The 14,142-nt window shown below is 36.2% G+C and overlaps 2 protein-coding genes across 3 annotated transcripts; both read right to left on the bottom strand.

Annotated features, from left to right (window-relative positions):
* Nucleotides 1-3,429: 3,429 nt before the first annotated feature.
* On the bottom strand, nucleotides 3,430-5,681 carry LOC121172147 (olfactory receptor 4A47-like). Of its 2 annotated transcripts, XM_041003989.1 has the most exons (2): nucleotides 5,670-5,681; nucleotides 3,430-4,332 (listed from the first exon to the last, which is right to left on the bottom strand). In XM_041003989.1, the coding sequence occupies exons 1-2, from the start codon at nucleotides 5,679-5,681 to the stop codon at nucleotides 3,430-3,432; spliced, it is 915 nt and encodes a 304-aa protein (XP_040859923.1). The 2 variants fall into 2 exon arrangements, with proteins under 2 accessions (XP_040859923.1, XP_040859922.1); XM_041003988.1 differs by lacking the exon at nucleotides 5,670-5,681 and having other exon boundaries at nucleotides 3,430-4,347.
* Nucleotides 5,682-11,578: 5,897 nt separating this feature from the next.
* Nucleotides 11,579-12,565, bottom strand: LOC121172217 (olfactory receptor 4A16-like). The gene has a single exon (XM_041004068.1). The coding sequence runs from the start codon at nucleotides 12,563-12,565 to the stop codon at nucleotides 11,579-11,581; it is 987 nt and encodes a 328-aa protein (XP_040860002.1).
* Nucleotides 12,566-14,142: the final 1,577 nt, after the last annotated feature.

The following is a 14,142-nucleotide window of genomic DNA, read 5'->3' as shown; positions in this document are numbered from 1 at the left end:
GATGCAAAAGCAAAATCTGTAAAGTAAAAGAATAAATTATGACTTTCCTATTATGAGGTACTTAGGGCAGCCAGATACGATTTCAGCAGGAAGAAAGGAACAAGATTACCTTACCCAACCATCTCCATACCAAGAGGGCCTTTACTCTGTCCAGAAACCCCTGAGGTTCCAAAGCAGAGAGCCTGGACCTGGACTGGTGGCCTTGACCTTCTAATTGTGAAAACAGAGCTAATCAGAGATGTGAAGCTATATTTGGACTGGAGGGCATTGATCAAGACTTGAATCTGCATCAGACATAACCATAATGTTCCTCATTCTTTTCATTCAATCCTTTAATTTCAATACAATATCAACTAAAAATCTTTTTTATACAAGAGGCCAATTGTTGTGTTTCCAACAATGGAACAGTGCCAAAGGGCTTCCAGTGATATTCTGACATGGGTTGTCATTGACTGCAGTGAGCATCTGTATTTCATCTCATAGTAAATTAGACATTAGATAGTAAGTGTCATGAAAGCCTTTAATAAGGACTTGCATAATATATACATCTATACATAATATATACTATAAATATGTATTTTAAGTATAGTATAATATATACATCTATATACTACACTTAAAATACATATTTATAGTATATCTATAAATCTATACTATATTTATATTATATACCATAATATAAATATGAATGTGTATACTACATATGTTATACATAGTATGGTATATTTATAGTATATTCTATAATATATAGAATATTTAGAATATTTATAGTATATTCTATAATATATACCATAGTATGGTATATTTATAGTATATTCTATACTATAAATATACCATATATGCCATATACCATATACTATGTGTATATAAGTATATAAATATATATATATCTTCATAATATATATATATATCTTCATCTTGCATAGTGCACCACTAATTATATACCATTTATATACTATATAAATTTTATATATATACATATTTATATCCTATACATGTTTATATACTGTAACATATAATTCACAATAAAAAATATCCTAAGCTCTTTTTTGGCTAGTTTATTGACAAAAGTTACTTAAATATAAAAAAGAATTACCTTTTAAAATAAAGTTCAAGGTAAGGCAGGTATAGAATCCATAAGCTTAATCTAAATTTACCAATCAAGCCTTCACAATAGGTTCTCCTTCCAGATAGGAAATTGAGACATTAGTATTCTATACCCTTCAAATTAATTTATAAAGTCATGAAATTACTATCTAACATTTTCAAGCTTTACAAAAGGCACCAAGTTTTATTGGGAAGAATAACATTTAAGCATTGCAAGTTTCTTAAAAAGAGGGAGAGATTAAGAGAGTTTTTTTAAAAAAGATTTATTTAGTTTTTATTGGAAAGGCAGATTTACAGAAAGAAGGAGAGATAAAAAGATCTTCCATATGCTGGTTCACTCCCCACAATGGCTGGGGTTAAGCCAAACCAAAGCCAGGAGCCAGAAGGCTCTTCCATGTCTCCCACGTGGATGCAGGGTGCCAATGCTTTGGGCCATCCTCAACTGTTCTCCCAGGCCACAAGCAGGGAGCTGGATGGGAAGTGGAGCAGCCAGAACATAAACTGGCACCTGTATACAATGCCGGCTCATTCAAGGCAAGCATTTAGCCACTGAACCATCAAGCTGGGCCCAAGAGAGACTGTTTTTGTCAAATGCAAATAAATAGTAAGAATTTTTTTTTTTTTTTTAAAGATTTTATTTTTATTATTTTTTATTGGAAAGGCGGATATACAGAGAGGAGAGACAGAGAGGAAGATCTTCCGTCCGATGATTCACTCCCCAAGTGAGCCGCAACGGGCCGATACTATGCCGATCCGAAGCCAGGAGCCTCTTCCGGGTCTCCCACGCGGGTGCAGGGTCCCAAAGCTTTGGGCCGTCCTCGACTGCTTTCCCAGGCCACAGGCAGGGAGCTGGAAGGGAAGCGGGGCTGCCGGGATTAGAACCGGCGCCCATATGGGATCCCGGGCGTGCAAGGCGAGGACTTAACCACTTGCGCCACCGCGCCGGGCCCAATAGTAAGAATTTTTATCACAAACAAAATAAATCAGCAATGGATTAGAAGAAAAAAAATCTTTGAAGTTATAAAAAAATGCTAAAATGTATCATGTCACTGAAGGAGAATACTTTTGCAAATGTGATTCAATAGAAGAAATTTAAAAATCAAAAGGGTATCAAAATAAAATATCTGTACACAAACACACATAACACAAATAATACAAGATAAGCATTTATAGTAAATGTCAAGAAACAATGCTATTATTGCACACCTACATTGAACATGAGAAGAGAGCATGAGGTAGGCAATGGACAAAGCAGTCAAGAAGCTGTCTAAGATGCCTGCATCCCACTTTGGGTGCTAATATTCCAGTTCCAGCTGAGCTTCTGATTCCAGCTTCCTGATAATGCTCTCCCTGGGAGGCAAAAGGTGATGGCGCACTCCTGGGTCCCTGCCATCCACATGAAAGACTCAGATTGAATCCTGTGCTCCTGGCTTTTGCCTGCCTCAGCCCCTGCTGCTGCAGGTTTCTGAACACTTAGAAGTTCACGCATACTGTAATAAGGAGATTGAGATATTTAAAAATAGCAAAGGTATGATCAGATATTCTGAGCCATCCTTGAAGGGTAATGAGCCATTTAATGAAATTGTGGCACCAAACATAACTGCTCCACTTGAGGAACTGATTATGACTTTTCAGTTGGAAAAATAAATAAGGCTTAGTTGCACTGCCCATCTTCCTTATTCATTAGGGTTCTTTTTGCATGCCTTTATGGTAAACATTAAAATTCTTCTTCAACCTTAATTGCTGAGCAATATATAATTTTATATGTAAACATCTTGTAAATGTACAAATAAAACACACACATCAGATTAATATGATATATATATGTTTCAAGAAGTGTGAACCAAGTTTTTGCATGTTAATTCTATTTTATTTTTCAGAAACATGTAATAGATTCAAGTAATTCTAAGAATGCATTAACTTTATTTAAGAGCAAATAAGAAACATTTCCATTAAGGGAGACAAATCACAGCATTAATTACAGCACACAAATCTTTAATTTCAAAGAAACTACATTATAAGAAAATATATTTATCATAAGTTATAAAAATCTTAAAAATACATATTACATAAAAATACTTTAGAATTCACATATCAAGCTTTTTTTTTTTCATTGTGCAAAAGTAACTAAACCTAAGGAATAAATGTTACAACTGAAAAATCAAGAATAGCCCACTAAAGTGTCCTCACAGTTGGGGGTTCAATTGGTTCTACTGCAGAGGCCAATAAAGGTAACTCAGCTCTTGAAGGCAAAAATTAAACTTGTCTCTCCTCGAGGGAGCAAAGCTCCATCAAAAATAGATAATACACTTTCCTGCCACATCACTTTCTTTTTCGGGTCCAGAGCTTCTTCATGGCATTTTTCATCTCTGCATTTCTCAGAGTATAAATTAAAGGATTCAACATAGGGGTGATCACAGTGTAAAACACAGTCAAGGATTTGTCAATGGGCAAGGTGGAAGGGGGTCTCGCATACATAAACATGCAAGGAACAAAGTAGAGGACCACCACGGTGATGTGGGAGCCGCAGGTGGACAAGGCTTTGCGTCTCCCTTCCTGACTGAGGTTCTTCAGGGAGTGCAGAATGACCGCATAGGAAATGAGTAGGAGCACAAAGATGACCACACAGATGGCCCCATCATTGGCAACCACAGTGAGGCCAATAACATAGGTATCGGTGCAGGCAAGTTTTAATAAGGGATACATGTCACAGATGAAGTGGTCGATGACATTGGGGCCACAGAAGGGAAGGTTGTAAACAAAGAGAAGCTGGACGACAGCATGCACGAAGCCTCCGACCCAGGCTAGCAGAAGCAGCCCAACACATACGCGTTGGCTCATGATCGTCAAGTAATGCAGGGGTTTACAGATGGCCACATAGCGGTCATAGGCCATGACAACCAGGAGCAAAATCTCAGCTCCACCAAATAGGTGCCCTATAAAAAGCTGGGTCATGCAAGCTTGGAAGGAAATGGTTTTTTTCTCATACAGCAAGTCTATAATCATGTTTGGGGAGACTGTTGTGGAATAGACAGCATCCATAAATGACAAGTAGCCAAGAAAGAAGTACATAGGGGCATCCAAGGTTGGGCTGACGACCACAGTTACTACGATGAGTAGATTACCTACCATTGTCACTATGTAGATGAACAGGAACACCACAAATAATATCTTCTGACCCTGGGGGCTCTCAGTGAGCCCCAAGAGGACAAATTCAGTGACATTGTTCCTTGGTTCCATGTGTCCACCTACATGTTCTTATTTCAAATTACCTGCAAATATAATTGCTTTGGTGACTGAAAAATCTTAGGGGGAATGTATTATTCATCCAGAAATTGCTACTGAAATGCATTATGTCCCATAACTATCGAGAGATTATGAGGTTGATTAAAACATCAACCCAGAGACAACATCTGACATGACCCAAGTACCTTGGGAAGAGCTTGGAGAATGCATGGAAACTCTAGAATATGTTTGTAACTTATGATGAATCTAAAAATCACTTCAAATTGAAAAGTTTGGTTTTAAAAAGCATGATCTCTTGTTTTACTGATGTATCAGAATAATGTACAGAGAAGTAGTTAAAGAAATATGTGATGAAAGGACAGCATATTAATTAAATAAATCCACTGCAACAATTTCCATCTGAAAGATAATAAAGTTGCACATATTACTATTTCTATAAACAGAAATAGGGTAAAACATAATAACAGTTTATTGTAAACTATGTAAAGTTTATATTCAACTTCAGGTTAGCAAAGGAAACCACTGCCTGCATTCTAGGCTGGAAAAATCTTTTCTAAATGAAATCACAAAAACACGTATTTCACAATCACAAAATTTCTTAAGAATTCAGGAAAGGACATCAAAAAGTCAAAGGGTAAAAATAATTATGTGGTAGGAGATGTACATACAGATAGTATCTAAAAATAGAGAGGTGAGCGTTTGGTCTTCCATTTAAGAGAATGGCTAAGAGCCTGGAGTTCCATGTCAGATATTCGAGTTGGACGCGCAGCCCCAGCTCTTGTTTCTGACTTCTGCTAATGCAGATTCTTGAAGACAGCAATGATGGTGCAAGTGGTTGACTTGCTGCCGCCCCTTGGGAGACCTGGATTCCGCTGTGGCTCTGAACGTCAGATTGCTAGTTGTTGCAGACATTTAGAGAGTGATACATCTGTAGATGGAGTTTCCTATCATCTCTCGTCTCTCTACCCACCTACCCCTGTCTCTCTGTCTCTTTCTGCCTCTCACATAAATAACTAAATGTTTGAAAATTAATAAAAATATTAAAGTGAAAAAATTTTGTGGAAAGGCAATTAAAGCAGAGTACATTGAACTGGCAGCAGACATATGGTAGACTGCTGAAATTCATCTGTATTCAGAAAATCACAAAATGAGAAAAGTAGTACTACTCTGTATCAAACAGAATGATAAGTTTCCAAAGTGATAATATTCATGACCATGAAAAATACAGGAGGCTACTTTCTGGAAATGTTACTAAAAATGTGAGTGTTAACAATTTTTTGGAAAGCAACTCAGTAATCCTTGTCAGACATCCATATATGGTTATGCATTTTTAAGCCACGAAGTACATTTTAGAATTTCTCCTACAGAATTTAAAAGCCTTAGTTCATAGGCTACACTTGTGACATCATTTGCGCCATTATCTATGAAGAAATAAAAAAACCAAAAACAAAATTAAAAATGTTAAAGTGAATGCTACTCAATAAATAAAGAATAAAATACAAAAAAATATTAAATGTAAGTAAATATAACATGGAAATTTTAAAAGAATTAATTCTAAGTTTTACCAGTACTCTTAGAGAAATTTCTGCAAGTTTTATTGCAGAATAGTGAAATAAGCAGAGTGATATTAGCATAGATATATGTTCTCACTTAGAAGTATAAACGTGACACAATAGGGAAGATTAACGTCGATAGATATACTTGTTTTGTCTTGGCAAACATTTGTGATTGTGATTTTGGGGTAAAAGCAACTGAAAGGGAGAGAAGAATTCAAGCCAGAATTCTAGAAGAGAGGAAGGAAGGGAAACTCCACACACACACACACACACACACACACACACACACACCCCATAGCATTAGAAACATCAGTACTCATCAATGTTCTGCTTCTTAAGGCAATCCCAGGAAGGACAACCATCTACTCTTTATCTCAATATTCAGGGCACTCCAACCTTAAGTTTAAAAAAAAAAATCTACCTCATTGCTTCGCCGTATCTTCAAGCAGACACATGAACTCAGTTCTTTTTCTGATTCCAGTAAACTGCAGTCCTTTTTTCACATGACTTTTCTTTGAAAATTTTCTAAAAATGATTCACCTTTGAATTGCTAAGTTACTAAGAAGTGAAGTTAGGGAGGCAAATCTATTAATAGTTTTTATAGCACTAAGATATCCAGAAAATATTAAATAATGGAATAAATCCACATATATTTCAGCAATCACAAAGAATCCTCAGTACAATTTATCATTGGAATCACATAAAAACTTTAAAATATCTAAGTTTTCATATCACCAGGTACTGTGACATAATGGAAAACCTAGGACAGGATCTTACAGATAAGTACATTTCCTGGCTTGCTGCCCAAGGAGACAGTCCTTCAGTTCAGGTTCTGAATTTGGCTTCTGCATTATCCCAGAGCATAACAGCCTTTTCCGCTGATACCATGTGCATTTAATAGCACACACACCAACAGTAGAACTTGAAATATTTCCTTCTGATCAACTCGATGCAACCTTGCAAGGAGTCAGATTTGTCTGTCTTAAAAAATTAATAATAATTTAAATTTAAATTTCTGGAATTAAAAATTCATATCAATAATGTCCTTTAAGTGAAAGAAGTCTGAATCATGACATTGAATAGAAGTACGCAAAACTTGATTGTAAAAATTTGCCTGAGTAACAAATAAAGGGTTAAACGTTTTTGAGCAGAATTCTGAAATTAGGAAGATTCAAAAATGACAAGTGTCATGTTTTCTTTGATTTGCAGCAAATACATAGTTGTACAAAAAGTAAAATATATGAGTGAAATTGACATCTTAAGATTTTTTTTTAAATCATCAAATTTTGTAGTCATTGTAAAGATGTTGGTTTTACTTTCAAAAAATTATCAATTCAAACATTTGCAATTTGTGTTACATACCACTGAGGTGAAATAATGAAACAACCGCTACAAAATTTTGAATTTCAGACAGCTACGTCAGCCTCTCTTCATCCCACCTAGCTGAACTTCACATCTCCTAAAGACTGGAGAGTAATTTTACTCCCTAAGTCATCATGTCGCAGCTCCATCACTCTCATCCCTACAAAAGATGCACCTGTGAATACTGACATAGGCCCATGCTCTCTGAGGTGCCTGTGGTCACTTTGCCTACATTTGAATTACAGCATCCATTGGTGAGTCTTTCAACTGGCACACCCCTGAGGGTGAGTCTTCACTAATTGAATTCACTAGGGCCTTAATCATTTTCCTGGAAATAGATGTGAGGATAGACACTGCACCTCCATAGATACCGCAGGACACTCACTGTGTAGAATAAGATTTATGGAACCATGTCCTCTGGGGATTAAAGCATAGAAGAGCAACCTGAGGTCAAATAACTGAAAAGAAGCAACTAGCCTGGGCAGAAACGAAATATGTGCTTACTAACATCATGACTTGCAAACAAGGCACATGTAATGAACGTGAGAGCTTAATCTATGCCATTCCAGACAGCATCTGAACTCACACTCAGAAAATCAGAAGGCTGATTTCAGAGAAGGTCACTCAAATCTTGATCCAAATACAGAAAAATCAGCGTCATCCCCCAAGAGGCCAACTCTTGAGTTTGTCTTATGGTTTCAAACAGGCAAATTGGTAGTATAAATATAGAGCTGCTGTATATGTGTGCCCATGATCACAGAACAGTAGTTTAACAGGCCAACATTGCTATACCTTTCTGAATATTTCAATAACACAGAATGAATATCTGAAATTAATGGAACTCAAAAACAAACAGAGAAACTTATTATTTCCTGATGAATAACAATGTAAGAAACCAAGCAATTCTGTGGCGTAATGATCTACTGGAATATATTTTAATGGGGGGAAAACAATTACAGGAAAGAAATATTGAAATGCATTGAGTAAGCATGTTTTTGTGGTACCATTGGTATCATTTTTATCTTGACTTAATTGACGCATAATTGATCATTAGGAATCCCATATGCATATATTCTTTTTAAAAGATTTATTTATTTATACTCTGTAAAAAGTCAGATTTACAGAGAGGAGGAGAGACAGAGAAAAAGGTGTGCCTGCTGATTCACTCCCCAAGTGGCCACAACAGCTGGAGCTCTGCCAATCCAAAGCCAGGGGCCAGGAGCCTCTTCCAGGTCTCCCCCATGGAAGCAGGGTCCCAAGGCTTTGGGCCATCCTCCACTGCTTTCCCAGGCCACAAGCAGGGAGCTGGGAAGTGAAGTAGATGGAACACAAACTAGCCACCATATGGAATGCTGATGTTTGCAAGGCAAGGATTTAGCCACCAGACCGTCTTGCTGGGTCCATGGCATCCCAATTACTAAAATGTTTACAACTTTATATATAGATTGTGAGATGATTACCACATTTAACTTAATTAACACATCCATCATGTCACACAGTGAACATCTTTCTGCCTTTGATCATGTGGTGAGGACACTTCTTCTCAGTCCTTGTACCACACTGCTCACTATAACCACCATGCTATACATTGGACTCTAGAAACTCCCTAAATTGCATCATTGAAGCTTTGTCCCTTTGCCAACATCTGTTTTTATTTACCCTTCATTCCATGACAGCTTCTATTCTACTGTTGTTTCTCTGAGTGTTGCTGTTAAAGCCCACACTCAGGAGCAAAAAAAGCCCATTGAAAATGAGCTTAGAAAAATAAATTATTTTGGTGCTAAAGAATCTTGACATTCATGCGTGATTTTTTTTTTCATAACATAGGTCTTCCTGAACTTTGTGAAGATCTCTCCTATAAATAAGATAAAGCATTACTTCTTTGGCTTACCTCACTTAACATGATGTCAACCAGGTGCACATATGATCACAAACAACAGATTTTTCTTTTCTTTTTGAGGCTAAATAATACTTCATTTTCTTTACCATGCATTCAACAGGTGTCCCTCGGTGCCCCTTTACTAGATATTGTGAATACTTACAAATTGAATATTGGAAGGCAGATTTATTTGAGATCCCAGTTTTATTTTTTGGATAAATATATAGAATAATCATTGCTTATTGATATGCTAGTTCCTTATTTTCTTTCTTTTGAAAAACTTCCATATTGTTTTCCATAATGGTTGTATCAACTACCAACTTCAGTGCCCACCAACATGCACATGGATTCCTTTTCACCACATTTTTCCCAATATTTGCCATCTAGATTCTTCTTTGCTAATAACCACTTTAAATCATGTGAGAAGATACATCATTGCGGCTTCAATTTGTAGTTTCTTGGTTATTGGTAATATTGAATATCGTTTTCCATTTACACTGGCCATTTTATCATATGTTTTCTAAACTTTATTTCATAATAGTTGTAAAATATAAATCATTATGAAATAATAGCAAAAGGAGTTTCTGTGTAATCTGCTGGAGCTCCTCAGAAAAAAAAATTAATGTAGTTTGAGATGGAATGAGGACTGACCCTGGAATCTTGGAATGGAAGCTTCCTGGGGTGATGGTGCCTGACAAAGTCTGCCATTAGCAAAGCCAAGTCCAAGGCCAAGCCACATGGTTAAGTTTGCTAAAGTTCATAGCTGACAAAGTCAAGCCATCGGGAGGCCCACAAGTTCAAAGAGCTTTCATAGTAAGGGACACATGCTATTTCTCTCCTCGCTGATATTGGACCTGAAGACACTTCAGCATTAGTGTTGGTAATGCTTTCCCTGAAAATACAAGCTCCTGGGCAGAGCCAAGAACCTCAGCCTGGGAGAATCCTCTCCTTCTCTGCCCGCTCTCCCACCTTTAAATCTTCTCTCAGCATTTTTTCTTTCCTTAATTGCACACCACTCGCTCTTCAACCCTGGCCATGCTGTGCAATTCTCAGCAGTAAGCCACATCCATCTATCCCTATTGTTAATATTTGTCACAATCAACACCAACACCTATTTAGGGAGAGAATCAGATTGCTTTACTTTGGTTGTGTGTGTGTGTGTAATGAGAATTTACTTTATTTTTATTACTTTTTATTTGTATAAAGTGGAAAATTTCACATGTACCACAAAGCATATCAAGGAGCTTAGTAATAACAGTTCCCACCCTACCTTCCCTTTGGCCACATTCCCCACAAGCACCCTCATTCCTTCTTTTTTTTTCTAGTATTCATAACAGCAGACTTTTATATTATTTTAAATCATGATTTTAACATCTCAATGCAAAAAAATATTAACATAAGGCAAGTAGCAAATAATAATAATAATAAAAACAACAAAAGCCCTACTGTTTCAGGAGAATAAACAAAGGTTGTATAAAATAAACAAATCCAGGCGTATGAATTGTGCTCCCACAGACTGCATTTTTTATATTCTCTGTATTAATCACTACAAATCAAAGAAAACTTGACATCTGTCCCTTTTGCCATTGGATTATCTTCCTAAGCATGATGATTTTCAGTTGCATGAAGTTGGCTGCTAAGAAAATACAGACTTTTTAACATGGTAAGAAATAAAATTTTGATTACAATAAAATTAATCCCTTTAGGTTCATAAATAGTGTAAGTGCAAATTTTAAGAAGTATGCTGCTTACACAAAATAAGCTCTTTAGTGCTTTTAGAATCACAGAACCTGTTCTAAAAAACACACACAATAATAACTAGTGAAAAAAAAATCATCAAATCTATTTAAAACTTGCCTTATGGTAATTTTCTCAAAATACATATCCTGTAATTAAAAACTTGAATGTATTTCTCATCAGTAACATGCCTTTTAATAAAATTTCTCACTGACAGTAGCTATGTCAAAATACAGTTTCATCTGCAACACAAAAAGTCTCATAGAATTTCCTGAGGAATAGGAGTACTCTTAAAATAAAAAGAAAGTTGATGTGCTGGTAGAATATTGAAAATCATGATTTAAAACTCACTCTTTTTGGGCTCAGAATTTGCTCTAAGTATTAGCCAAATTGCTTTCTCTTTAATTTTTTGTGACACTTTTCAAAAGTGGCTTATTTTCTTTTTTGAAAAGGATAAATAAACTTCAGGTTCCAATTTCAATATAAAGTTAAAAATAAGATTATAAGGTGAACATCAATCTGTCTCCATTTAGAATGGAATATCACATGTGTCTCTTATTCACTATCTGGAATTTTTCTGTTGTATTGATTCCAAACTGGATAGGTACATTGTTCCATTTTTTAATTGTCTTGAAAAAAAATAGTATCCAACAGAACCAGTTGAACTGTTTACCGCTTCCATAATTACAATTTACTCCTTGTTTGTTGTCTTAGCACTTAGAACAAATATGCCCACTGTGGGAAACACGGTTACCCTACCTGTGGTTAATCTTTTACACCACAGTTTAACCATAGCACTTTTCATCTCTGAATTCCTTAAAGTATATATTAGAGGATTCAACATGGGAGTAATAATTGTATATACCACAGTCAAGAACTTATCGACAGGAAAGTTGGAAACAGGTCTAAGGTACATGAAACTACAAGGAACAAAAAACAGCACAACCACTGTGATGTGGGAGCTGCAAGTGGACCAGGCCTTCCGTCTTCCTTCCTGGCTGTGAGTTTTAAGAGAGTTTAGGATAATGCCATAGGAGATCAGCAGAAGTACAAAGACAACCATACAGATCGCTCCACCATTGGCAACCACTGTGAGGCCTAGAAAATAGGTGTCAGTGCACGCAAGTTCCAATAGCGGGTACATGTCACAAATGAAGTGGTCAATGACATTGGGACCACAGAAGGGCAGACTGTACACAAACACAAGTTGAACCACAGAGTGCATAAAACCTCCAAACCAGGCCAGCACCAGGAGAAGGATGCAAACCCTCCTATTCATGATGATCAAATAGTGCAGTGGCTTACAGATGGCCACGTAGCGATCATAGGCCATCACCACCAGAAGGAAGACCTCAGCACCACCAAATAAGTGTTCTATGAAGAGCTGGCCCATGCAAGCAGGGAAGGAAATAGACTTCTTATCGCACAATAAGTCTATGATCAGCTTCGGTGAAATAGCAGTAGAATAAACAGCATCCATGAGTGACAGATAGGTAAGGAAGAAGTACATTGGGGAGCTAAGAGAAGGGCTGGCTTTAATAGTCATCATAATGAGCAGGTTACCCACCATAGTCACAATATAGACGAGTAGAAACATGACAAAGAATGCTTTTTGTCCATTATGATCCTGAGTGAGACCCAGAAGGATAAATTCTGTGACATTGTTACTATGACCCATTGACTCTTCTTGTTTCCAAAGCAGGAGTTCATGGAAATCAGAACTGTGATGAAATTGTAAATAGGACTATGAATCTGTTACATAATGAGATATATATACATCATATCTGCTACACTGATTAATACACAAAGAACATTTAGTAAGTAAGCATCTACTGAGTTTTTCTTTGAAAGGGTCCAATAAGTCTTCCCTTGTCAGCACTATTTCTCTTCCGGGTAATTTTGTTTTACTGTTACTAACAGTTTCTATTTCTAGGTTTTAGTAGATGTAATATAAAGAATTATAGTCAAAACAAAACATTCTTTCATGTACTTAATAACTCTTGGATTGTGTCATTTTTCTCATAGAAGTCAGCCATGGCAAACAGGAAAGAGGTTCCTATATTAAAAAAAAAAAAAAAAACAACCTTACTTGCTTCTGGTGACAATTACTCCTATGCAAGTAAACTGACAGTGCGCAGAGCGACTTGGTGACATACTGCTTGTATTAGAAACTCAGCTCGCAATGTCCTTTCTCTGTGATCTTGAGGAGCATAACAACCTTCATAGAATTTGGTTTTATCATTTTTAATATAGAGATGTCAATTATAGTCACCTTTCATTATTATTGCTTCTATAAAATACATAGAACACTGAGTAACATCTGGCAGCCCTCATACAAAACGCAAGATCCGTAGGTATATAGGTAAGTATGTCTATTCATATATCTAGCGTGAGGATCTGTATAATGGAGGAAAGTATATCATAAAGTGGGCATACATTGCAGTGTGCATCTGTACTTCTGAATTTTAAAAAAATGGACTCCCAATAAAACGGTTAAACATAGCTTGACAATACAATACAATACTGGAGTGTATACCATTCTCTATACATACAATGTCAGGATACACTTTAACAGCAGAATAACGGACTTGTAACTGTTGCTAAAACTAAGTTAATGTTACAATATAGAGGAAAATAACTGGGGGGAGGCATAGAGGAAGAAATCCCTGAGCCTATCATGAAAAATAAAGAAGTAGACAGAAAAAAAGGAGACTGTTAGTGTTCCTAAATGCTTCCTTGTGCGTATTGGGTCAAGACTAACCATGTGATCTCTTACAATTAAATGAAAATCATAGACCTTGCACAGGAGTTAGAAAATAATACGCCTCTAACTAGAATACAAGATAAAAGTATATATGTGTATATATGATTGCTGATATTTACCCATGATAGAACATATTTTGGTATAAACAGAGGAAAAGTCTACTCACACTGATTTTGGTAGCCAAGAAGGACACACACAGGAAGAGTCTGGGATTCCTTTAGAAGCCAACTCTGATGAAATTTCTGGATGTTTATTCACAATACTGCTTCCCTTAGCTTCAAGATTTCTGTTATTAGTAAAGCTGTAGACCAATAAAAACACACTTATTGAAGAGCCTAGCATGCAGTTTAATCTAAATCCAATTTCCTGTATCTTATTTTCTGCAAGATATTGTCATCAATACCAGATTTTGAATAAACCTCACATTGTAGAGTAAAACTTTTTACATTAAAAAAACAATATGATAGCTACAAACTATAATCTATCATGTA

The sequence above is a fragment of the Ochotona curzoniae genome, unplaced genomic scaffold (genome assembly GCF_017591425.1).
Source record: "Ochotona curzoniae isolate NIBS_2020 unplaced genomic scaffold, NIBS_Ocur_1.0 scaffold_3171, whole genome shotgun sequence".
NCBI lineage: Eukaryota > Metazoa > Chordata > Mammalia > Lagomorpha > Ochotonidae > Ochotona > Ochotona curzoniae.
This window is presented reverse-complemented; position numbering and strand designations above follow the sequence as displayed.